At 43.6% G+C, this 27,945-nt stretch overlaps 1 protein-coding gene across 1 annotated transcript in view; it reads left to right on the top strand.

Annotated features, from left to right (window-relative positions):
• The window catches only part of LOC140191234 (proto-oncogene vav-like), a 185,487-nt gene that overhangs the window by 87,111 nt on the left and 70,431 nt on the right, over positions 1–27,945 (top strand). Inside the window, exon 3 of the mRNA XM_072248435.1 lies at positions 24,230–24,288. Coding sequence (XP_072104536.1) covers positions 24,230–24,288 — 59 coding nt within the window. The remainder of the gene's footprint in view (positions 1–24,229; positions 24,289–27,945) is intronic.

Here is a 27,945-nt window from a genome sequence, read left to right as displayed (position 1 = left end):
ACTTCCATTACCAACAAAGCCAAAATCTGTCACCTTGCACTGATGTCATTATGGCAGACGCCATCTCTTATCGTGAACATACCTCAATGACAGAGTGTGTGAATTATGTAGAACAATTTCTATATTGAACAATATGTGTCATCTATCACCCATTCCATTACTCAGTAATAGAATAACCTATCCCAATTCCTGCTACTGTCTGTATGGAGTTCGAATGTTGTCTTTGTGACCGTGTAGGTTTCCTCCTACATTTCAAAGATGTAGGGCTGATTGGCGTGCTACCTTGCTGTATCTCTAAGTAAATAAATAGTCTTCACAATGGCAGCATCAGGCAAAATTTGAGGACAGGGCCCCAATATACAGAAAATATGGAAACATGAGAAATTCTGGGAATCCAAAGCAACACACATAAAATGCTGGAGGAGCTCAGCAGGCCAGGCAGCATCGATGGAAATGAATAGACAGTCAACGTTTCAGGCCGGGGCCCCTCTTCGGGGCAGAAAAGGAAGGGGGAAGATGATAGAATAAGAAGATGGAAGGAGGATAGCTAGGATGTGATAGATGAAGCCAGGTGAGTAGAAAAGATAAAAGGCTGGAGAGGAAGGAATCTGACAGGAGAGGAGAGTGGACCACAGGCGAAAGGGAAGGAGGAGGGGACCCAGGGGTGATGAGAAGTAAGAGGTTAGACAGGACTGGCTGTTGGTTTGTCATTCAATACAATCACACTGCTCTTTTACATCAGCATCACTTTTCTCCACCAAATCCCACATCACCTGATTCCATTAACATCTTACAAAAAAAGATATTCATGCAGGTGAAGAAAAACTTTAACCAAAGAGATATGTTTTAAGGAGAAAAAAAAAACTGCGGTATAGGGAGGGAATTCCAGAGCTTAGAAGCTCGGCAGCTGATGAGTACAGAGCAGTACCGGCATAGGAGCAGGGACAGGCCCCTTGCCCCATGACACTGAAATAAACTCTTCTGTCCCATGAATCTCCATTTCCTGTATATTCATATGTCAAAAAACAGCCTGAAATGCAACCGTCCGATCTGCTTATATATTCCAGGCACTCACCATTCTCTGTGTAAAAATAAAAACCTGCCCACACATTTCTTTTAAGAATCTCTCCTCTCTCCTTAAACGCATACTTCCAGTATTTGACATTTCTACCCTGGGAAAAAGATTCTGCCGGCACTACCTAAACCTCTCATAATTTTATAAACATCTGTTGGCTCTCCCCTCAGCCTCTGACACTGTGAATTGCAGTAAATGTGTACAGTATATGTAATAGTTGGAGTAAATAATGTGCAAGAGTAGAAATCATTCTGTGGTGAGGTAGTGTTCATAGGTTCAATGTCCATTCAAAAATCTAATCGGAGAGGGGAAGAAGCTGTTCCTGAAACATTGAGTGTGTGCCTTCTAGTTTCTGTACCTCCTCCCTGATGGTAGCAATGAGAAGAGGGCATGTCCTGGGTGGTGGGGGAGCTTAATGATGGAAGCCGCCTTTTTGAGGCATTGCTCCTTGAAGATGTTCTGGACACTATGGAGGCTCGTGCCCATGATGGAACTGACTGAGTTTACAACTCTCTGCAGCTTCTTTTGTTCCTGTGCAATATCCCGCCACCCCATACCAGACAGTGATGCAGCCAGTTAGAATGCTCTCCACAGTACGTCTGTAGAAAGGTGCAAGTGTCTTTGTTGACATACCTCAGACTCCTAATGAAATTTAGCCAGTGTCATGCCTTATTTGTAGTTGCATCGATATGTTGGGCCCAGGATAGATCATCAGAGATATTGATACCCAGGAGCTTGAAACTGCATACTTTCTCAACTTCTCATCCGTCGATGAGGAGTGGCGTGTGTTCTCTTGACTTACCCTTTCTGAAGTCCTCAGTCAGTTCACATCAGAAGCATTTATAAGAAAAACATAAATATTGATAAATTTTCCACATCTTTCCAACATAGAACACCATTAGAGCATAAATGGAGAAAATCCATTGTTGTGTAAAGTGATGAAAGTGGTCATGGTGTTGTTATAATGAGGTAGTCTTTGGGGTTGTTCAAAAAACAAAAATTTGAAGAGAATACTTGAACCTGAGAAGTGGGACTTCTCTGACGGCACCTGCAAGAAGCTGGCACGTATAGCCTTACCAAAGTTTTATAAGGGAGCAAAATGGCTTCTATACTTTTATACGTAATGCCACAACCAATGAAGCAAGCATGCTATACTCCTTTACCATCCCAGCTACTTGCATGTTGCGTATAGTATAACTGCTACTTTAGCACTGCTACCAGAGGGCAACCAGAGTGCAGGAACAGATGTAGGGGAGAAGGAAGAAAAAGAAAATAGTAAAGTTGTTTGCACCGTTAGTGATAAACAGAGAGTAAGAGGTGGAAAATTTCTTAAATGCATTTATTTTAATGCTAGAAGCATTGTAAGAAAGGTGGTTGAGCTTAAAGCATGAATTGATACCTGGAAGTATGATGTTGTAGCTATTAGTGAAACATGGTTACAGGAGGGGTGTGATTGGCAACTAAATATTCCTGGATTTAATTTCTTCAGGTATGATAGAATTGGAGGGACAAGAGGTGGAGGTGTTGTATTGCTTGTCAGAGAAAATATTATAGCGGTGCTCTGGCAGGATAGATTAGAGGGCTCATCTAGAGAGGCTATTTGGGTGGAATTGAGGAATGGGAAAGGTGTAGTAACACTTATGGGGGTGTATTGTAGGCCACTAAATGGGGAGCGAGAATTGGAGGAGCAAATTTGTAAGGAGATAGCAGATATTTGTAGTAAGCACAAGGTTGTGATTGTGGGAGGTTTTAATTTTCCACACATAGACTGGGAAGCCTATACTGTAAAAGGACTGGATGGTTTGGAGTTTGTAAAATGGTTGCAGGATAGTTTTTTGCAGCAATACATAGAAGTACCAACTAGAGAAGGGGCAGTGTTGGATCTCCTGTTAGGGAATGAGATCGGTCAGGTGACGGAGGTTTGTGTTGGGGAGCACTTCGGGTCCAGTGATCACAATGCTATTAGTTTCAATATAATTATGGAGAAGGATAGGTCTGGACCCAGGGTTGAGATTTTTGATTGGAGAAAGGCTAACTTTGAGGAGATGTGAAAGAATTTAGAAGGAGTGGATTGGGACAATTTGTTTTATGGGAAGAATATAATAGAGAAATGGAGGTCATTTAAAGGTGAAATTTTGAGGGTACAGAATCTTTATATTCCTATTAGGTTGAAAGGAAAGGTTAAAAGTTTGAGAGAGCCATGGCTTTCAAGGGATATTGGAAACTTGGTTCGGAAAAAGAGAGATACCTACAATAAATATAGGCAACATGGAGTAAATGAGGTGCTCAAGGAATATAAAGAATTTAAAAAGAATCTTAAGAAAGAAATTAGAAAAGCTAAAAGAAGATATGAGGTTGCCTTGGCAAATAAGGTGAAAATAAATCCCAAGGGTTTCTACAGTTATTTTAATAGCAAAAGGATAGTGAGGGATAAAATAGGTCCCTTAGAGAATCAGAGTGGACAGCTATGTGTGGAGCCAAAAGAGATGGGGGAGATTCTGAACAATTTTTTTCTTCGTATTCACTAAGGAGGAGGATATTGAATTGTGTAAGATAAAGAAAACAGGTAGAGAAGTTATGGAAACTATGATGCTTAAAGAAGAGGAAGTACTGGAGCTTTTAAGGAATATAAAAGTGGATAATTCTCCGGGTCCTGACAGGATATTCTCTAGGACCTTGAGGGAAGTTAGTGTGGAAATAGCAGGGGCTCTGACAGAAATATTTCAAATGTCATTAGAAACGGGGATGGTGCCGGAGGATTGGCGTATTGCTCATGTTGTTCCATTGTTTAAAAAGGGTTCTAAGAGTAAACCTAGCAATTATCGGCCTGTGAGTTTGACGTCAGTGGTGGGTAAATTGATGGAAAGTATTCTTAGAGATGGTATATATAAATTATCTGGATAGACAGGGTCTGATTAGGAACAGTCAACATGGATTTGTGTGTGGAAGGTCATGTTTGACAAATCTTAATGAATTTTTTGAAGAGGTTACTAGGAAAGTAAGGCCTTTGACAAGGTTCCACACGGAAGGTTAGTTACGGAGGTTCAATCGTTAGATATTATTATTGAAGTAGTAAAATAGATCCAGCAGTGGCTGGATGGGAGACGCCTGAGTGTAGTGATGGATAACTGTTTGTCAGATTGGAGGCTGGTGACTAGTGGTGTGCCTTAGGGATCTGTACTGGGTCCAATGTTGTTTGTCATATACATTAATGATCTGGATGATGGGGTGGTAAATTGGATGAGTAAGTATGCAGATGATACTAAGATAGGTGGAGCTGTGGATAATGAAGTAGGTTTTCAAAGCTTGCAGAGAGATTTAGGCCAGTTAGAAGAGTGGGCTGAAAGATGGCAGATGGAGTTTAATGCTGATAAATGTGAGGTGCTACATTTTGGTAGGACTAATCAAAGTAGGACATACTTGGTAAATGGTAGGGCATTGAAGAATGCAGTAGAACAGAGGGATCTAGGAATAATGGCGCATAGTTCCCTGAAGGTGGAATCTCATGTGGATAGGGTGGTGAAGAAAGCTTTTGGTATGCTGGCCTTTATAAATCAGAGCATTGAGTATAGGAGTTGGGATGTAATGTTGAAATTGTATAAGACATTGGTAAGGCCAAATTTGGAGTATTGTGTACAGTTCTGTTCACCGAATTGTAGGAAAGATGTCAATAAAATAGACAGAGTGCAGAGAATGTTTACTAGAATGTTACTTGGGTTTCATCTCCTAAGTTACAGAGAAAGGTTGAACAAGTTGGGTCTTTATTCTTTGGAACGTAGAAGGTTGAGGGGAGACTTGATAGAGGTATTTAAAATTATGTGGGGGATAGATAGAGTTGACATGGATAGGCTTTTTCCATTGAGAGTGGGGGAGATTCAAACAAGAGGATGTGAGTTGAGAGTTAAAGGGCAAAAGTTTAGGGGTAACATGAGGGGGAACTTCTTTACTCAGAGTGGTAGCTGTGTGGAACGAGCTTCCAGCAGAGGTGGTTGAGGCAGGTTCGATGTTGTTTAAAGTTAAATTGGACAGCTATATGGACAGGAAAGGAAGGGAGCGTTATGGGCTGAGTGAAGGTCGGTGGGACTAAGTGAGAGTAAGAGTTCGGCACGGACTAGAAGGGCTGAGATGGCCTGTTTCCGTGCTGTAATCGTTATATGGTTATATGCCTCTGTAAGTAGAATGTTGAGTAGCTGACGGCCCTTCGACAGCATTGTTTGCAGAAACAGCCTTTCAATGATCAGCTCTACTTTTGAAGCTCTTGTGTCAAACTCAAATAGAAAGTCTGGGTTCTGTGGGAGATGAACAAAGAGCCAGGCCTACAATTCCAAGAGGGCTATGGATCTGAAGGACATGACAGAGATAGGAAGGGATTGGCTGTGGAGAGATGTGGAGACAAATAAGGTGACGATTTTTAACCTGACAAAAAGAAAAGCGATCTATTCTTCAAATAACACTTATCGGAAGCTGGTATGCATTCGAGACAGCCAGATCTGGAGGTGCTGTGTGCTCGTTGGAGGTAATTTGCAAATTTTATATTGAGGCTTGAGTGGAGTTGAGTGTGCAAGATCAAAGCAAATGTCATCAGCTCCCTAAAGCAGCAATTTTGCAATAAAACACAGATCTTGCTTGCAGGGCGCTGTGCATTGCTGGTCTGGTTTAGGAATATGTAAATAGTGAAGTTGGCAGAACACCTAGCCACCTTGTGGCAAGTTTTCTGGATCAGCCAGAGTTTCTGAGACCCACACGCCATTTCTGATCTTTGAGAAGATCAGCTTTGACTGTATCAGTGATGTTTTTCATGCCGTAAGTTGGGAATATTCCCTCAACAAATTCTCATTCGAGGCCATGGTTTGCAGGAGGTCAGGGAGACTGTGTTGGGACAGGGACACATTATTTTTATGTATCCGGGTTTGCTGGTTTATCAAAAACTTGGGCAGAAAACGTGTTGGCTTAATGTATGTATTTCCAGTGAATGCGAGGTATGGTGAATTAAAACAAAACAGTGTCCCACTTCCATAACTTTACAAACCAAGTATATATTGAGCGGATTTTTTTGGTGTAGTCATTTCTACAATCAAATGGGTTTTAAAGATATATTTGGTGTCATCTGACATCCTGAGATGGCTTGAGACCACTGACTCCCATACACTTCTCTCTCATAGACACATATACAAATGCACTCTTACATATGGATGCGTGTTAATTTATGCACACACACACACACACACACACACACACATACACACAGGCACACAGCGTCTTTATTTTCACCAGAATGAAGCTGGTGGTAGTAGCACAATGATACAGTAAGTAGAGCTTCTGCCTCGCAGCCTCTGGTGATCCAGTTCGATCCGAATCTCTGCTGCTGCCTATGTGGAGTATGCATGTTCTGCCTGTGGCTGCGTGGGCTTCCTCCGGGTACTCCAGTTCCCCCTCCTAAATGTGCAGATTGGTAGGTTAATTGGCTGCTGAAATTTGTCCCTCGTATGTAGGCAATAGAATCTCTGGGAGTTGAAGGGAATGTCAGGAAAATAAATGGGCATTCAGATTGCTATGTAAACCAGCATGGACTTGATGAGTTGAAACGACCTCTGTTTATGTCAGAAGGAAACAGACCATAGACCATACAACACTACAGCACAGGAACAGGCCACTGGTCCACGATATCTGTGCCGAACTAAACAAAATCGTTTCAGTCTGTATGCGGTCCATATCTCTCTATTCCCTGCAATATTCATCTGTTTATCCAAAAACCTCTAAACAGCACTGTTGTATCTGCTTCCCCTTGAAAACAGCCAGGGGATTACGAGAATGTGGTCTTGTAGACCTATGGTAAACCAATTGATTGCTGGAGGATGCAGTGCTGTCAACCCTCCAACAGGCAACCACTAGGAGAAAATTATTCAACTTGAGTGATTGCACTACTACTCGACTTGAATGATCGCATTACTATGATCACTGTCAGCCCCATCATGCTCCTGGGGCCACTTCCCCTGAAGCATAAGACCATAAGACACAGGAGCAGAGGTAGGCTATTCAGCCCATCGAGTCTGCTCTGCCATTCAGTCATGGGCTGATTCAATTTTTCCAGTCACCCCCACTCCCCTGCCTTCTCCCCATACTGTTTGATGCCCTGGCTAATCAAGAACCTATCTATCTCTGCCTTAAATACACCCAATGACTTGGCCTCCACAGCCGCTCATGGCAACAAATTCCACAGATTTACCACCCTCTGACGAAAGTAATTTCTCCACATCTCTGTTCTAAATGGACATCCTTCAATCCTGAAGTTGTGCCCTCTTGTCCTAGACTCCCCTACCATGGGAAACGGAGCATGCACAAAATGCTGGAGGAACTCAGCAGGTCAGGCAGCATCTATGGAGAGGAATAAACAGTCAACATTTTCAGCCATGGCTCTTTATCAAGGTTCATAACTCTATCACCTGCTGATTTCCTCCAGCATTTTGAGTGTGATGCTCTGGATTTCCAGCATCTGCAGAATCTCTTGAGTTTACGCTTCTACTGAGATGATTTTAAGATCTTAAAGAGCATTGATGGCAAATCCTGAGTGGCTGAAGACCAGCTGCCAAAGTTGGGAGATGCAGACCAATCGCAGCACATGCTTTGTAAAGGTTAAGGACTGGTTGCCTGCTCAGCACCCTGGCCCTGCAAATTCAAAACGCAGGAGTTCTTACACTTGCCAGCAGGACCTTCCAAACTCAGAAAACCTCCAGCAGACAGAACAACAGAAATGGCATCTCTTACAATCCCTCCTCCAAGCCTCACAGAATCTCTACCTGTACTAGTTTCCCTTTATAGTTGTGCCTCTATACACCACTGGCTAATGGCACTGCGATGTTTACTTCTGTCTCTGCTAAGGCTGAGGCTGTGCCCTGCTCTGGTTGCTCCAGGCTTGGTATCCGCAAGCTTCGTGCTGATTTTCCCTGCTGAGTGATAAATTAAGGCTGAGTCTATGGGCCTGCTCCGGTTGCTCAGCGCTTCATGTCAATGGACTCAATTTTGTTCCAATTGCTGTTGCTTGCTCTACTGTTTGCATGATTTGTGTTTTTTTTTTTTCCTCTCTCAGAGTATTGAGTGTTGGTCTTTTTTTAAATTGGGTTCTTTTGGGTTTCTTGTTTTCAGGCTGCCTGTAAGCGGACAAATCTCAAGGTTGTATAATTTATACACACTTTGATAATAAATGTACTTTGAACATTAAACTTTGAGAGAACTTCACTGCATGGACTGCAGTAGCTGGAAGGTGGTTCAGCACAAGGTGAATGCAATACCTTTTTAGCAAGCAATTTCTGAAATTGTACAGTTGCTAAAAAAAATAGGTATTGAAACATTCTTAAGGCCAGGTTTGACGTCATTCAAATCTCTGCTGCCCATGATCTAATTTGCATTGTCCCATTCACCTAGCCCTCTCCCTCTGCTTGCTGGCTCACATTGGTTAACCGATGTCTCGAGTTCAAAATCATCACAGTTGTTTCACTAGGTCTCACCTTTCTCATTTTCTCCAGCCACTGACGCTCTGAGATATCTGAATTCTCTTTGATCATCTTCAAATGTAATGATTGCACTCCTATAACTCCCTAAAGAGCACATACGTGTCATCACTAGGAAGGCATACCAGCACCTCTACTTTCTTAGATGTTTGCATAGATTTGGCAAGTCACTAAAAACTTCGACAAACTTCTATAGGTGCACAGTGGAGAGTATCCATCACAGCCTAGTATGGAAACAGGAAATGGAAAAGACTGCAGAAAGTGCTGGATACAGCCCAGTCCATCTCAGTCGATGCCTCCCCACCACTGAGTATGATTATATGGTGTACTTCCACAGGACAGCAGTTTCCGTCATGAAAGATCCCTACTATTGAGGCCAGGACAAACAATTGGGCAGGTAAGTTCACTGAGGACATGGCCCACCCAGCAAACTGCCTTTTCCAAAAGCTTCCTTCTGTAAAGCCCTAAACGGCTTTTAAAACAAAATCTTCACACCATCTTAAAAGTTCCTTCCCACAGGCAGTTTATTTGATCAACCATACTAGTTAACCCTCCCCACCCCCTCTATCTATTACCCCGGTTACTGCTCTGCAAACTCTTAAAACCTATTTTTATAATGCTATCTACATTGTAAATACAAACTGCTATTTATATATGTGTGCACATTTTATTCCATTTCTTTCTTGTTGTTTAATTCTTTATTCTTTATATTTGTTGAATGTTATTGTTTTTGTTGCATGCTGCGCAAACACACCACAGCAATTTCCTAATTCATGTAAATGTATATGGTGGAAAGTTGATCCTTCAGGATTTGTTATATAGTATATTATTTGAGGGTGTAAGTTATAACCTCTCCTATATAACCCCCACAAAATTTTCTCCAAGAGAAGAAGGCTGGCGTTATTTCGCTGAATATGTTTAACAAAGAAGCAGGTAATTTTCTATACACAAGAAGCATGAGATGGAAGATTAGCTCTGATCATAGTTTTGAAAGACCTTGTCGCCTATACCTGCTCCTATCTTTTTATTTTTTCATCTTTTTTTATCCTATCTTTTTAATATACAGCACAGAATATACAGAAGTACTCAGAGACACAGGCCCTTCAGCCCACAATGACCATAAGATATAGGAGCAGAAGTAGGCCATTCAGCCCATCGAGTCTGCTCCACCATTCAATCATGGGCTGATCCAATTCTTCCAGTCATCTCCACTGTCCTGCCTTCCCCCCATACCCTTTGATGCCCTGGCTAACCAAGAACCTATCCATCTCTGCCTTAAAAACACCCAGTGACTTGGCCTCCACAGCCGCTCGTGGCAACAAGTTCCACAGATTTACCACCCTCTGACAAAAGTAATTTCTCTGTTCTAAATGGACGTCCTTCGATCCTGAACTCATGCCCTCTTGTCCTAGACTCCCCTGCCATAGGAAATAACTTTTCCAATCTAATCTGTACAGGCCTTTTAACATTCAGAATGTTTCCATGAGGTCCCCCCTCATTCTCTTGAACTCCAGGGAATACAGCCCAAAAGCTACGAGACATTCCTCATACGGTAACCCTTTCATTCCTGGAATCACTCTCGTGAATCTTCTCTGAACCCTCTCCAAAGTAAGTATATCCTTTTTAAAATAAGGAACCCAAAACTGCACACAATACTCCAAGTGTGATCTCACGAGTGCCTTATAGAGCCTCAACATTACATCCCTGCTCTTATATTCTATACCTTTAGAAATGAATGCCAACATTGCATTCGTCTTCTTCACAACTGACTCACCCTGGAGGTTAACCTTTAGGGTATCTTGCACAAGGGCTCCCAAGTCCGTTTGCATTTCTGCATTTTGAATTCTCTCCCCATCTAAATAACAGTCTGCCCGTTTATTTCTTCCACCAAAGTGCATTGCCATACTCTTTCCAACATTGTATTTCATTTGCCACTTCTTTGCCCATTCGCCTAAACTATCTAAGTCTCTCTGCAGGCTCGCTGTTTCTTGCGGTACCAGGCTAATCAAGCTTATGACAACAAATCCTTTCTGTCTCCATATAGGGCAGTACAGCACAGGATCAGCACGCCAATATTGATTCAAAGTACATATGTTATCAAAGTACATATGCAGTACACAATCTTGAGATTTGTCTTCCCACTGACAGCCAGGAAAGAAAGAAACACCGTGGAACAAAGAATAAACATCAGCTTGTTCACATGCAAAAAAAAAACCACAAATCACCCAAACAGCAATGAATTTTAAAAAAGAGTGTAAAATAAAGAATATACAGCATAAAAATCATAGAGTTCTGTTAAGTTCAGTTCAGCTTATTGTTCATTATCTGCAGGCCCCCGCGATTCAAAGTTGCCCAAAATAGCAACAAATAAAGGAGTGACCAGAAATGAGAAACACATCAAAACATGAACTGCAGGCCGCCCCGATTCAGAAACATATAAATGAGTGCCCTCTAGTATCTTGACCCTAGAACAACAGACTCTGACTGTGTTTTTTTTCTTCTCCAGTCCTGATGAAAGGTCTCGGCCTGAAACATCGACTATACTCTTTTCCATAGATGCTGCCTGGCCTACTGAGTTCCTCCAGCATTTTGTGTGTGTTGCTCGGATTTCCAGCATCTGCAGACTTTCTCTCGTTTGTGCTCTGACTGCTTATCTATCTATGCCTTTCATAATTTTATGAACTTCTCTCAGGTCTCCCCTCAAACCTAGTTTGTAAACAACCCTCGATTGTTCAACGTCCCCTTAGAGCACGTGACCTCTAACTCGGGCAGCATCCTGGCGAACTTCTGCATCGTTAGCATACTCTCCACATCCTTCCTATAATGGTGACCAGAGCTGAATGCAATACTCCAGATGCAGCTTAACTAGAGTTTTATAAAGCTATAACATTACTTCTGTACTTCTGGAGATATACACTCTCCATAAAGGCGGGAGGAAAAGATGGCAGCGCACCGCGCGTGCGCAGCTCCCTGGTGAAAAATGATATCGTATCTGTTAAATAGGGGCCATGGACAGTTTCTGATTTGATGGAGATATACGTGAAAGCACAGAGGAACATCCGGAGAAATTTCTGAAACGCCCGTTCGCTGCTGTCGTTACTGTGTGGTCGGGAATCTTTCGGAGGGTAGGCTTCAAAATCCCCAGCCTTGCCTGCTTTTGGCAACCGAGAAAGAGGTCGAATCGCTCGGACAGAGATGGCGCTCAGTACTTGGTGTCAGAGAGCTGATCAGAGCTCGAAGTTTTCGGATGACTCAGAGTCGGATTGTGGTCGGCGTGGCAGGGAGAGTTTTTCTTCCCTCTCCCGTCTGCGTGAGATGTGGGACATTTGAGAAACTTTGAACTTTTCTGTGCTCACGGACTTTCTTCATCAAGTTATGGTACTGTGCACTGTTGTAACTATGTGTTATAATTATGTGGTTTTGTCAGTTTTTTCAGTCTTGGTCTGTCCTGTGTTTTGTGATATCACACCGGAGGAAATAATGTATCATTTCTTAATGCACGCATTACTAAATGACAATAAAAGAGGACTGCGTGTCTTCATAATCTAAACACATCCAGAAGGTGGATGAAACCAAAGATGCGACTGTCAGCGGGAGAAAAGAAACGTCACTGGCCTTTTCTCAGCATTAGACATCTAAAACAGGAGTTTGAAATCACTTGGGAAATTCAAGAACAGCAGTAAGTCACCTGACTTCCTCCTTTCTAACTTCCTCATTCCTGTCTTGTTCTCTGTGCTTGCTGACATACGAGACGACAATTCTCTTTGCTTCTAGTTAGTATTGCACAACCCACTGTGATTGCTTACTGTGTAACTTTTCAAAAATAGTTCACAGTCTGCAAAGCACTTTGGCATATTCAGATGTTGAATAAGAATGGCAGTTTTGTTCTTATCTTTAATTACTGCCTTCCTGATTAAGCAAAAACCTAAATCAGGGGTTCCTAACTGTTTTTATACCAATGGACTTCTACTATTAACCAAGGGGTCCATTGACCCCAGGTTGGGAACCCCTGGGAGCTAAACTAATATTCTTGCCCTTGTTTCATATCCACAGACTTCCCTATCCCTGTAATACCCTCCAACCCTATAATGAGATATCCCATTTCATTATGCATTCTCCAGAGGTTCATTTATTATCAAAGCATGTATGCAATATACAACTCAGAGATTCGTCTTCTCCAGATAGCCACAAAATAAAGAAAACCATGGAGGTCGTTCAAAGAAAACGTCAAACAACGACCAACCCCCCCCCCCCCCACAGTAAACAATCTTGCAAATGTTTATGAACAAATGAACACTTTTCATTGTCATGTTTTTACACTATTTACTTATCCATGTAATTTAAAAATTATGTCTTCATACTACTACTTCAAAACAATGCATTTCATGTTATATATCAATGGTAATCAATCTGATTTGGATTCTGATTCTAGTATCACTACCATCAGCAATTCTGCCCACACCTGTCATAACTATAAGACCACTTGAAATAGGAGCAAAACTGCACTAGTGTGTCTGCTCCATTTCCCTCATGGCTGATTTCTGTTCTCTCTCTCAACTCTATTCCCCTGTCTTCTCTCCATAACCTTTGACACCCGGATGAATCAAGAACCTATCAGCATCCTCTTTAAATATTCCCAATGACTTGACCTTCACAGTCACAGATTCACCACTCTCTAGGTAAAAAAAATCCTCGTCTGCTCTGTTCTGTAGGGATATTCTTCTATTCTGAGGCTGTGCCCCCTAGTCCTAGCCCTTCTCCATGCCTACTCTGTCTAGGGGTTTCAATATTTGGTAAGTTTCAATGAAATTGCCCGCCCCACATTATTCTTCTAAAACTCCAGTGAGTACAGGTCTAGAGCTATCATCGCTTCTCATACAGTAACCCTTTTATTCCCAGATCATACTCGTTAACTTCCTCTGGTCCCTTTCCAATGCCAGCGCATCCCTTCTTAAATATGGACCCCAAACCCATTTGGCTTAGACTCTGCCCTCATGCGAAAACTACCCCAGGTTTGTTACAAAATACATGAACCATCCAATCCTATGGGTGCGCACACGTACATACACCCCCTGCCAACTTTGGGCAAATGTCAGGATATCACTTGATCTCCTACCCCAACCACTTCATCTATCAAATAGCATCTCCAGAATTTCAGTAACTAATAAATTCATGTTTTCCAAAAACAAATTGGAAGATAAGTACTTAGGTTCAAGTTGAAGAATCAATTCAATGTTCTCTTTCACTCCTGACCATGGACTCCAACTGTACTTCTCACTGCCTCGCCACACTAGTGTAACGGCTAGGCTAGTGAGACATTATCACAGCTCAGGGCATCAAAGCTCAGAGTTTAATCCCGGCATCCACTTTGATATGCATGAAATTCTGCTGGCTACTCAAGCTTCCTCCCCCAGTCCACGGACATATCAGTTGGTAGGTTAATTGGTCATTGTAAATTATCCTGTGATTAGGCTGGGGTTAAGTCGAGGGCTGCTGGCAGTGTGGCTCGAGGGGCCAGTAGGACCTGTTCTGCTCTGTATCTCAATAAGTAAATAATAAATAAAGCAGGCAACCCAATCAAAGACCCCCACCCACACCAGACACTCATCCCCTTCCCCCTCCCATCAGGCAGAAGATAAAGACCCCCACCCACACCAGACACTCTCCTCCCTTCCCCCTCCCATCAGGCAGAAGATAAAGACCCCCACCCACACCAGACACTCTCCTCCCTTCCCCCTCCCATCAGGCAGAAGATAAAGATCCCCACCCACACCAGACACTCTCCTCCCTCCCCCTCCCATCAGGCAGTAGATAAAGACCCCCACCCACACCAGACACTCTCCCCCTTCCCCCTCCCATCAGGCAGAAGATAAAGACCCCCACCCACACCAGACACTCTCCTCCCTCCCCCTCCCATCAGGTAGTAGATAAAGACCCCCACCCACACCAGACACTCTCCCCCTTCCCCCTCCCATCAGGCAGTAGATAAAGACCCCCACCCACACCAGACACTCTCCTCCCTCCCCCTCCCATCAGGCAGAAGATAAAGACCCCCACCCACACCAGACACTCTCCTCCTTCCCCCTCCCATCAGGCAGTAGATAAAGAAGCCTGAAAGCATGTACCACCAGGCTCAAGGACAGCTTCTGTTGCTCCGTTATAAGCCTATTAAGTGGTTCCCTCGTTCAATAAGATAGACTCTTGGCCTCAAAATCTACCTTGTTATGATCTAACACCTTATTGTCTATCTGTACTGCGCTTTATCTGTAACTATGATACTTTATTCTGCATTTGGTCAGAACCTTCCCTTGTACTTCTTCAATTCATGATTATTATAATCCGTCCGTAATGTATGAAAAACAGATTTTCACTGTACCTCAATACATGTGACAATAATGAACAAATATACCAATTTAATTTAGCAAAGTACTCCTCTCTAATTTCCTCCAAGTCACATCATTGCTTCCAGTTAGGGAGTACAGAGAACGAATGGGTAGTTCTGTTTCATTTTGGCTGGACGTGGTAATCCAATAGAAGCTTGTCTTTCATAGAAGTTCGCTTGGGCCCAGGGTTCCCATTCTGGGGTTCACGGACCCCCTTGCTTAATGATATTGGTCCATGGCATTAAAAAGGTTGGGAACCCCTACTTGGGTCAAATGCCCAGGGAGGTGGTAGAGTTGACTGGATGTAGCCCACACTCTGAAGGGATTGAGCTGCAGGCTCCATCATCTTTCAAGATTCCAGTGACTGGTGTATGAAGCAAAAGGTAACCAGGAGGGAATGACAGCTGAGTTTGTTTGCAAGTTTTATATTTAATATTGGCATTAGAATTGAGTAATAACACACCATCAAATCAAGAGGTGAAGATTGTCCAAGCCAGTGAATATCACCGATCATGTAATAATATGTCACTTAGAATGATTAATAGGAAGCAGCCTTAAGTTTAACTTCCTCCTCCCTCTGCAGTCTATTCCACTGCTTTTAGGAACCGAGCAATGGATTTAGCAAGTCCTCATGGACTTGTAACATTTACAGAGGCACATGACTCTGGAATCCGGAGCCAAAAACCATCTTCTGAAGGCACTCCATGAGTCAGTCAGCGTCTGTGGAGGCAAACAGCTGACACCTCTATTTTTCCCCACAGATGCTGCTTAGGTCACTGAGTTCCTCCAGTAATTAGCTTCTTATCTTTACTTGCAATTTTTACCCTAGCCTGTTGGTTATTTGGTAAAGGTTCAGTAACATTTCTCTCTTGGCATCAAAGGTGATTTCAATGTTTCAATGGCTCCATTTAGTATCAGAGAATGTATACAGCATACAACCTGAAATTCTTACTCTTCACAGACATCCACAAAACAGAAAAATCCCTGAAGAATGAATGGCAGGAAACATTGGAACCCCAACTTCCCCCTTCCCTCTCCCACACACAAGCAGGACAGAAGCATCAACCCTTTCCCCATTTACTCCAGAAAAAGCTTTAGCCCCACACCACACCTCATTCATGCAATAGCTAAACCCCAAAGAGGCCACGATCTAGAATCCATAAAAAAAAACACCGTTCATCTCGACACATCCACATCCAGAGGCTCTCACTCTCACTAACGAAGGAGAGAAAGGTATCGCTCCTGCCACAGCGAGAGGGAGACCGACAGCTCGCTGTTTCGACGGCAGTGAACACTGTTGTCTCAACGTTCCAATCTCTCACGAAGATTCAGTCAGAGACACCAGCAAGGAATCGGGTCGTCCACAGGGCTGTGGGGCCACTCTCTGATGGTACACATCTTCCAGGCCATTCTTAAAAATATCCGAAAATGCTGGGTTGCTCGGCAAGCCCCAAGATTGAGAACTCACCGCCATGAGTACAGCTACAGATCATAGACTCCAACAGGACCACGGCCATCTTGAAAAGAAAAGCAGGGGCATTAGAGGGAAGAATTTAAGCTGTTCACAGATGAACTGGAAAAAGTTGCTCACTCGCTGGAGCCATCTTATTTCCTGTCCAACTCTGTGACCTGCAGCTTTTCCCAGAGGTGGTGCAGTAAGTGTCTGGCAGTTCAGGAGATGGGATACTTTGAATGATAGTCAGTTCCTTCACATTCCTGTTGTCGAATCTCAAGGTTTCAATGTCCTCTTGCAGGTGCCTTCTCCATCTTTGGGGATTGGACTCTGTAGTTCACATTATGATGTGTTTCTGGTTTCTAGCTCCTTTTTTTGTTGCTATTTTGGGCAATTTTGAACCAGGCCAGCCTGTAGGAAACAAACACTGAGCTGAACTGAAAATGCTTGGGCTCTTTCACTTTTGTGTTTTGTATTCTGTTTTTTTTAATGTCGTTTGTGCAACGTGTTTTGCATGTGGCAGGGGGATGGATTGATGGTTTTTTTTTGGATGAGTTCCATGATTTTCTTTTGTTTTGAGGCTGTCTGGGGGAAGATGAATCTGAGGTTGTATACTGCCTATATCCTTTGATAATAAGTGTATATTGAATCTTTAAATCTTTAATTGCTTATGTGCTGGGGATTCCTAGAGTCCGTGAAGAGACTAGTTTTTCAGATATCAGAATCGGATCTATTTATTTACAACAACATACAGGGAAATGCGTTGTTTGCGTTAACAATCTGGGGCTGTGGTGGGGCCACATTCCACCGCCAGCATAGGAAAAGGCATAGAGAGACTACCAGGAGCAACACAAACAGCAGCAACGACAGCAAAACAAGCCCCTTTCCCACCCATCCCACTCAGACAGGTCCCCAACCCCAGGGCAGGCTGCCTCTGGGCCTACGAACACCAGACCTAGGCCCTGGATTCTCAGACCTGCAGACATCAGGGCTCCAACTTTCAGTCCCTGGCCCAGACTCACAGTCTCACACAGCTCTGGTAAGGAGCTTTGTAAACATACCTGAATGATCTCCTCAGTCCTCCTGGTAACCGCTTTCCCCGAGGGTCCTCAAAGTAGAGTGCCTCAGAGTGAGATTCAGGTTTAATAGCACTGCATATGTTATGAAATTCTTTTGTTTTGTGGCAGCAGTACATTGCAACACATAATAATTTTTAAACTATAAATTACAATGACTGTACAAAAAATAATTTAAATTACTAGTGCAAAAAGAGTAGTGTGGTCCGGGGTCCACTGAGTTCAAGTATCGGTACGTTTTTTAAGTGTCGTAAATCGAAGCTCACTGAAGCTCCAATGGCTGTGACTGTGGATTTCAACTGTCGTCATCCTAAATGGGGTTAGTTGATGATTCCCATCTGGAGTCTGCAATGTTTTACCTGCCCAATGCGGAGATGAGGAGGAATTTCTTTAACCAGATGGTTGTTAATCTGTGGAAATCGTTGCTACAGCCACCTGTGGAGGCCAAGTTATTGGGTATATTTAAGGCAGGGATTGATATATTCGTGATTAGTCAGGCCATGAAGGGATATGGAGGGAGGCAGAAGACTAGGGCTGAGAGGGAAGTGAAATAGTGGAGCAGATTCAAAGGGATAAATGGCCTAATTCTGCTCCTATATCTATGCTTTTATGGACTGGTGGAAGTAGAGACCAAGTGCTGGGAATTTTGACGAGGGCACTGATAACGATTTGCTTATCCTGCCAATACTTTGGTGAATTTTGTGAAATCGACATTGGTTGTATCTCCTGAGAGCACTGAAGTAACCTGATATAAGTGGTCCACTTTACTAAAGCATACAGCATCATTAGTTCCTTACAGACCTTGAGTTTTACGTGGCTTATTATTGTCACATGTACTGAGGTGCAGTGAAAACTTCAGTTTGGCATGCCACCGATACAGACCATTCCATCACATCGGGACACTGAGGCAGTGCAAAGGAAAACAATAACTGTGAGGCTGTTGATTGGGGTCGACCATGGATGTCTTGTCCTCGCTATCTAGGTAGTCAATACGCAAGCGAGGGAAGTACAATGTGGAGACCAAGATGTTGTCAATGAAGACGGCTTCCCCTCTCCAAGCAGCTGATGAATCCAAAGGAACCGCAGAGACCGATACAGTTTGGCACCAGGAGTTGCCAGTCAGCACTGAACTTTCCTTCCCCTGGATGAGCTGCCAACCACGGCTGCTGAGCCCCATCTGTCAGAAAGGCAGTAATAGAGTGCCCAAATACAGTACTGCAGAGAACGTGCAATGCTGGTCAGGCAGCACCCATGGCAAGGGAACAGGGACAGTGTTACAGGTCACGGTCCCTTCATCCCAACAGGGGGAAAACCATTGAAGGGATGGATACAACAAACTGAATATCTCTGATAAGGTCAGGGTTGCCATGGGAGTAAGCTATCGTCAAATTGCATTAGTTACATTTTATCCTACTTAGAAATACAGCACAGTAAAAGGCCCTTCAGCCCATTGAGCCAGTGCCATCGATGTGACGTAGTAACCTACTAACCCATATGTCTTTGGAATGTGGGAGGAAAGCAGAGCACCCGGAGGAAACCCACAGGGACACAGGGTGAACGTACAAACAGCAGTGGAACCTGAAACCGGGTTGCTGGCCTGTAGTACACTACCATCCCACCCTCAAGGAGAAGCTGATGTATCCTTATTCAAAGCTATGGTACCTCTATATATAATGAGGTTAAAAGCTGTCCTTCACCACCTCCCCACACTGCCATTTATATTTAGTTTTAGTTCAGTTAAACTCCACATTAGTGCCAAGCAGATTAATTCAGTTTAATGTCATCTTTTCGACAGCAGAATGACCAAAATGAACAAAATACTAATTGTTGTGAAATTGTGCAACTTATTTCACTATCTTGATCAATGTTCCTTCTCATCCAAACCACTGAGTTCAGTGCCTCATTCTCATTCAAAGTAGAACCACTTATTGACAAGAGAAAGGAAACAATAGATGCCTCAGTTGCTTTGTAACCGGGAGCCGCACTCAATTGAGCTTGACCGTCGTGGAAACACATTATCGTCAGAAGCTCAGATTCAGGAACTATCCTGTGCTCATGTTAAAACCACACTGTTTACACATTTTCTACACAAAGGTGACTCATTGCTAAAGTATGTTTGGATGAACTGATACCATGGCAGGTGCAATATGAATGGAAGGACTTTCGTTATCTGCTGGTCGTAACTTTTCACTCTGGCAAACGCTTTTCGATATGCAACCACTACTGATGAGTGTTAGAAGGTAGACCTGCATACAAACTCGCAGCATGGGCTGGTCGCCAATTCTACATCAAACTTGTCGCTGGTCACCTACAAAATGTTTCCCCATCTAACAGCATTTTGGGTCAGTTCCTTCTCTCTGAATCCCTCTGTGTCCTCCAACCCTATAACATCTGTGATATGTTTCATTCTTAGATAATGAACGTGATGGTTTTGTGGCCAAGTTTGCAGATGATACGAAAGTAGAGGGAGGGGCAGGTAGTTTTGAGGAAATAGAGAGGCTACTGAAGGATTTAGACAGATTAGGAGAATGCACAAGGGTGTGGCAGATGGAATAGAGCGTTGGGAAGTGTGTGGTCATGCACTTTGACAGTGGAAATAAAAGGGTCAACTACTTTCTAAGTGAAGAGAAAATTCAAAAATCTGAGGCACAGAGGGACTTGGGAATCTTCGTGCGGGATTCCTGAAAGGTTAATTTGCCCGTTAAGTCGGTGGTGAGGAAGGAAAATCCGACGTTAGCATTCATTTCAATAGGGTATTTTTATAAATAGGTTTGTAAATTTGCTGATGACACGAAGGTTGGGGGTGTTGTGGATAGTGTGGAGGGCGCTCGGAAGTTACAGCAGGACATCAGTGGGATGCAAAACTGGGCTGAGAAGTGGCAGATGGAGTTCAACCCAGGTAAGTGTGAAGTGGTTCATTTTGGTAGGTCAAATATGATGGCAGAATATAATATTAATGGTAAGACTCTTGGCAGTGTGGAGGATCAGAAGGATCTTGGGGTCGAAGTCCATACGACACTCAAAGCTGCTGTGCAGGTTGACTCTGTGGTTAAGAAGGCAACGGTGCACTGGCCTTCGTCAATCATGGGATTGAGTTTATGAGCCGAGAGGTGGTGTTGCAGTTATATAGGACCTTGGTCAGACCTCACTTGGAGTACTGTGCTCAGTTCTGGTCACCTTACTACAGGAAGGATGTGGAAACCATAGAAAAGGTGCAGAGGAGATTACAAGGATATTACCTGGATTGGGGAGCATGCCCTATGAGAATAGGATGAGTGAACTTGGCCTTTTCTCCTTGGAGCGACAGAGGAAGAGAGGTGACCTGATAGAGGTGTATAAGATGATGAGAGGCATTGCTTGTGTGGATAGCCAGAGGCTTTTTCCCAGGGCTGAAATGGCTAACACGAGAATGCACAGTTTTAAAGTGCTTGGAAGTAGGTACGGGGAGGGATATCAGAGATAAATTTTCACAGAGAGAGTGGTGGGTGTGTGGAATGCACTGCCAGTGACGGTGGTCGAGGCGGGTACAATAGGGTCTTTTCAGAGACTCCTGGGTACAAGGAGCTGAGAAAAATAGAGGGCTGTGGGGTAGAGTAGTCCTAGGCAGTTTCTAGGGTAGGTTACATGGGTCGGCACAACATTGTGGGCCGAAGGGCCTGTAACGTGCTGTAGATTTCTATGAATCGGGTTGTCCACAGGGCTGCACCCTGAAGGTAGGTGTGTGTCTTCCAGGCCGCACCTGGAGATGCCAAATTGTCAGGCCGCATGGCGAATTCAGAAAGCGAGAAACCGCCATCTGTGAAGAATGCAGTTTGAGCTTCAGCTGTACATCACAGACTCTGACAAGAGCCCAGCCATCCTGTAAAGGAAGTAGACATGAGAAGAAGAGAATTAAACTATTTTGTAGACAAACTGGAAGAAATCACCCAGTTATTGGATACATTTAAGGCAGAGTCTTTATGAAGCACTGGTGAGGCCTCACTTGGAGTATTGTGACCATTTTTGGGACCCTTATCGAAGAAAGGAAGTGCTGACATTGGAGTGGGCTCAAAAGAGGTTCACAAAAATGATTCCAAAATTGAAAGGTTTGTCATAGGAGGAGTGTTAGGTGGCTCAGGGTCTCCACTGACTGGATTTCAGAATAATGAGAGGGGACCTCACTGAAATCTATTGGATTTTGAAAAGCCCCGACAGAGTGGATGTGGAGAGGATGTTTCCTATGGCGGTGGAGTCTAAGACCAGAGGATACTGCCTCAGAGCGGAGAGGTATCCTTTTAGAAAAGAACTGAGGTAGAATTCCTTTAGCCAGAGAGAGGTGAATCTGTGGAATCTGTTGCCACAGGCCACTGTGAAGGCCATGTTATTGACAGAAGTTCAGAATCAGAAGCAGGTTTATTATCACCAGCATGTGACATGAAATTTGCTTACTTAGCATTATTATTATTATTATTAAATAAACAAGTAAATCAATTATGTATATTGAATAGATTTTTTAAAAAACATGCAAAAACAGAAATTATAGTAAAAAAAAAAGTGAGGTAGTGTCCAAAGATTCAATGTCCATTTAGGAATCGGATGACAGAGGGGAAGAAGCTGTTCCTGAGTCGCTGAGTATGTGCCTTCAGGCTACTGTACCTCCTTCCTGATGGTAACTGTGAGAAAAGGGTTGATAGATTCTTGACTAGTCGGGGCATGAAAGGATATAGGGAGAAGGCAGGAGACTGGGGCTGAAAGGGAAAATGGATCAGCCACGATGAAATAGCAGAGTTGACCTGATGGGGCAAATGCCTGATTCTAATGATGTCTCCATGTACTTGTCCAATTATTTCTTAAAAGTTTTTATTGTACTTGCCTCAGTCACTTCTTCATTCTACATATGTACCTCCCTCTGTGCAGAAACATTGCTCCTCAAGTTCCTACTAAGGAAGGAGGGGATAATGAAGCTATTCTTTCCTATCCCCTCCTACCTTGATATAAACAGGTAGATGCTCTTAGTGCCTTTTCCTCTTATCTATATGTGTTCCCATTAATCCTGGGAATTTCCACAATGTATTCCCATCTGCTGCTGTTGCTGGGTATTGAACCCTCATTATTGCCAGATATTCCAAACCATTTTTGCTGGATTTTCTCAAGTAGTAATTAATACTGGACTTACAAATCAAACTTGTGCTTTCCACAGTGATTATTCCAGAATACAGCCATTTTCACCCCTGGCATTTGTTAAATGACTGTCTTCCCTGGTATTCTGTATTCCTGGAGATTCCTGAGAATAATAATTTCTGGATAAAACCTTGTAATCATTACTTTCCGATGAAGCTTGAATTTCAGTGGCACCCAACACCCTGAGTGACACCCAGAACAGTAGCGGTCCGCTGTGCTCAGTAACTCACTACCATCACGTTCCAGGAGAGTGCTCCGTGATGCAAGCTCAGGCCAGATGGACGGGCACTGGGAAAGGGGAGGAGATGGGCCACGAGGACAGTGTGTTCATAGGATCACAGAATATTTAACTATGGAAGCTATTGAACCCATTCTGTTCTAGGAGGTCCACGGCTCAATCGCACATCATAGGAAAGGCTTCACCGCCCTGCAGGTCACCCGTCTTCATCAACACATCCAGACACTGTTTAAAGATTTACTTCTTTAAAGATTTAATCTTTAAAGATTAAAGATCTACCTCTCTTTCAGTCCTTTTCCAAGCCCAAAGCTTCCCTCTAATTTTCATACTGAACTTGGAGTTCTGTGAGGAATTTTGAGCTGCTTATCTAAGAGAGGGTGCACAGGAGGTTCGAGAGAATAATCCAGGGAGTGTAAAGGTTAAAATATGCTGAGCATTTGACGGCTCAAGGCCCATACTCACTGAAATGTAGAAGAATGAGGGGGATCTCTTTGAAACCTATTGAATATTGAAAGGCGTGGATAGAGTGATGTGGAGAGGCTGTTTCCCATAGTGGGGAAGTCCAAGGCCAGAGGACACTGCCTTAGGATAGACGGGTGTCCTTTCAGAACAGAGATATGGAGGGACTTCTTTTGCCAGAGGGTGATGAATCTGCGGAGTTTACTGCCTCAATTGGCTATGGAGGCCAAATCATTGCGTATATTTAAAGCAGAGGTTAATAGGTTGCTTGATTAGAAAGGGCCCAAAGGTTACAGGGAGAAGGCAGGGAATGGGATTGAAAGGGATTATAAATCTGCCATTTTTGAATGCCAGAGCAGACTCGATGGGCTGATCTAATTCTGCTCCTGTGTCTTATGGTCTAAATATTGGTAAGAGGAGTAAATCCATCCGGTTAATTTTAATTCATACATTCATTAACCTCAATTAAATTTCCTCTGTGCCCCCCTCCTGGTCAGTGAAAAACAAACCCAGTCTATCTAATCCTCCCTCATAACCACAATTGTCGTTTTGCCAGCATCAATCACCCATGAGCAGACTCACTGGGCTGAATAGTCTCATTCTGCTCCTACGTCTTATATCTTATCTTCGTAAGCACCCATTGTCAAAGCTGGTTTTCCCTTTCGGAAGCTGACTGGAATTGAAGTACAGCTTTCACTCCATGTGTATGCTGTGTCTCTCACTGTGGTAATTTGTTGGTGTTAACCTAGCAATCTTGAATAACTCAATCTGTCCATAACGTTGAGGTCTCCTGATAGAGTCACTCATTAAGATCTTGCACTACATCCTCCGCAAAGCTCAAAGCTGATCGTTAATCATCATTGTTGTTCTCTTTCAGGTCATTAATACGCTATCGTTCTTGTCCTACACCCTTATAGCACAAAGCAGAGGGATCTGGTAAGTGGTACTCTACTGTTGAGTTAGGTGGAAAACAATGAGAATTCAGTAGATTCATTTCTGGGACAGTCATTTTGTTGTATGAGAACAAAACTATACTTTTTACAGTTTAGAAAGACCAGGGCAATTCTCATTGAAATATAGTTGGCTGGTAAAATTCTATCTTCCCCAGAACATACTGTTGCAACTCTGCACTGCCATCGTAGAGAACATCCTCGCATCTGCCATCACTGTCTGGTTTGGTGCAGTCTCTTCTCGCCAGATACAAAAATTTCAGCTCAGCCCAAAAAAAAATCACTGTCTGAAGTCTGCCATCACTTCAGGACCTGTATGTGCCCAGGACAATGAAATGGGCAGGGCAAAACTGCCTTTTCTGAAAACTCCCTCTTGGAAAGTGCTAAAGGTCTATTAAGATTAAATCTTCATGCCTTCTTTGAAGTTTCTTCCCCCAGGCAATTAATCTGATCTACCATTCTAGTTATCCACCCCACATCCCCTTTATCTATTACTCCCATCACTAGACTGCACTGTGATCACCCTAAACCACATTTTATAATAAATACATTATAAATACATGCTGGTATTTATATATTCATTCACTTTTTATTTCATATCCATACTTCAACTTTATATAATTCTTTATAACTGGAAGATGTTGTTTTTTGTTAGATATTGTGCCCTGACTGTCACATCACAGCAAATTCCTCATACATGTACCTGGTACCTGTAAATGCATATGGCCAATAAAATGAGAACGATGGCTGTTGTGGACTAAATGGACAAAGATCCTCTCACCCTGTTGTATGACTGTGGCTCTAAATCTAAGTTTTTATTTTACACATATTTATCACTTTTCAAGTGCACTGCCGGGAGGGTGGCTGGGGCTGAAACATTAGGGACATTTAAGAGACTCTTAAACAGGCACATGAATGAAAGAAAAATGGAGGGTTATGGGCTGTGTAAGAGAGAATGGTTAGGTTGATGATGGAGTCAGCATAACATTGTGGGCTGAAAGGCCTGTACTGTGTTGTACTGTTCCATGTTCTATGTAATAGTTGGATTATGTTCTGCTTCCATTGTCTGAGAAATGTTTTTCTATATGGGACAACATATATAACCCACCCAGCCAACACACTTTTCGTCCCTCTTCCCTCCGGGAGAAGGCTCAGGAGCTTGAAGACTCATATGGCCAGATTTGGGAACAGCTTCTTTCCAACTATGATAAGACTGCTGAATGGATCCTGACCCAGATCTGGGCCGTACCCTCCAAATATCTGGACCAGCCTTTCGGTTTTTTGCACTACCTTACGGTCCCTTTTCTATTTTCTATTATGGGCAGAATTGTGTATGCAGTATAAAAAATACCAGAACTAATACAGTACTAGTACGGTAGTGGCAATCCAGAAGGAAAACAATACAAACAACATTAGAATCCCACCCACCCTGCATCTTATACATAACAGTGAAAAATGTAAGCGCATACATCTCATCTAAGACGTACACACGGGCTGAATTTCCGAACAGAGACTAAACATTCACGCTACGCGGTTGCATGCACAATCAGTCCTGATACAATAAAGTAAGACAAAAGGTACACTTTGGCACAACTTTTACAACGTATTGCCTGGTAGTTAAATTACAGGAAGCCTGACCTACTTGGATGGTGAGGAACTTGGTATAAGCCACGCTACCCAGCGTCAAATTCTTCACTCGTGGAAATCTAAAGCATCCACATGTAAAACATGTCAAATTACTGATATTCTCGATCCGCCAACAAGCATAAACAAATTCACATGGATATTGTCGATTAATGCTCACCTTTCCTCACCATGCCCAGCCTTGGGAGGAACTCAATTCCAATGCCCCATCAGCGTCTTCAGCAGAAAACAAAATGGTCTCCCCACTATCCTGCGCGTGTGTAATGACATCACCATCTCCCTGAAAGGCACAGACAACTATTCTAGCATTACCCAGATGGATGCCTAAGTACATTTTTAACGATACTGAATAAGATCCGACAGTCACCCGGTTACATTCTCCCCTGCATTCAACTAATGGTCCTCGATTACTCACTCACTACAAGGGTACTTTTAACCTCCTTAACTGCTTCTCTAAAGAAAACTGAACTGAGATTAGCCAGTATCTCAGACACTGCTGCCGGACTTATGGAAACCTCATCAAGGACTGACCTTGGTTCGCGATGTGGGTTAGAGTGCTGTCCAGCATTTACTCGTTTACTCCTGCGGGGTGCTGCTACAAGAGGGCTCCCGATCTCTGCCCCTGCACAGGCCGTCGTTGGCTCCCCAGTCCCAGTTCCAGAAGGTGTCATATTTTCGGAAGATATGCTGTCTAGACTAGGGTCGGGACCCTGTACACCCTGTTCTGACATATCTTCTACGACTATCACACCATTCTCTGAATCCTCAGGATCTGATTCATGCCCCAGAGGTGAGCTGGCCTGAGTTACTGGAGTTTGCAGTCTCCTTCGGGTAGCTGGAGGGGGATGGTTCTCACAGGGCCTGAGGTCTACCCTGTTCACCCTCTTGCTAGGCCCACCCTCCCAAGGTTCCACAGTGTATGTGTTGCCCATTACCTCTATCACCCTGTAGACAATTGAGTTCCAAGCTTCCTGGATCTTATTACGGCCTAATGGTCTGTTCCTGAAGTAAACCAGCACATCTACATCAACTTTGGGACAGTACACTTTGTCCTCCTGCCAGGCAATGCATTCTGCTGCCTTCTGTTCAGAGTATTCTTTTGCTCGGGCACGCGCATCCCTCAGTCGGCTCTGGTGTACAGCTAGCCAGTCATGTTTCCAGTCCACCGTCTGTTCTTGCCCCAGCAGAGTATCCACGGGCAAGTGGGGATCCGCCCCAAACAACAGGTAGTAAGGTGATTACCCAGTGGTGGCGTGAGGTGTCGCATTATATACATACACCAACTCGGGGAGATGTTCTGGCCATCTGCGTTTCTTTTCTGGAGACAACGTACGCAACAACTCATGCATCGTCCTGTTGAAACGCTCGCACTGCACGTTTCCAGTAGGATGATGAGGTGCGGTACGGCTTTTCTTTACCCCGTACAGTTTGCTAAGCACCGCAATGACCTCACTCTTGGAGTTACGGCCCCGGTCAGGATGCAATCTCTCAGGAACACCGTACTTCATGAACCATTCCCTCAACAGCACCCTTGCTGTGGTATCCGCCTTTCGATCCCGAGTCGGAAATGCTTGGGTGAATTTAGTGAAAACGTCCGTGACCACTAAGACATTCTCCCGCCCATCAGCTGCCGGCTCCAACACAGTGAAATCGACCGCTACAACTTCAAGCGGCCGAGAAGCCAGAAATGACTACGGGGGGGGGGGGGGTGCGGATCCTAGGCTGCGGCATCTTAGCTAGTACACAACGTGGACAATTTTTGACCCACCGTGCCACATCCTCGTGTATCCCCACCCAAAAACATCGGCTTCTCAACAGCTGCAGAGTACGTTCTATGCCTTGATGGCCCACAGAGTCATGTACCTACTCTAACACTTTGCTCCTCAAGCTGTTGGGTGCCAGAAGCTGGTAACACTGCCCAAGCTTCTCATCCTCAACTACCCTATACAGTAACACTTTACACTCCCCGATACTGTCCCAATGCCTTAATAGAGACAAA

The sequence above is a fragment of the Mobula birostris genome, chromosome 32, assembly GCF_030028105.1.
Source record: "Mobula birostris isolate sMobBir1 chromosome 32, sMobBir1.hap1, whole genome shotgun sequence".
NCBI lineage: Eukaryota > Metazoa > Chordata > Chondrichthyes > Myliobatiformes > Myliobatidae > Mobula > Mobula birostris.
This window is presented reverse-complemented; position numbering and strand designations above follow the sequence as displayed.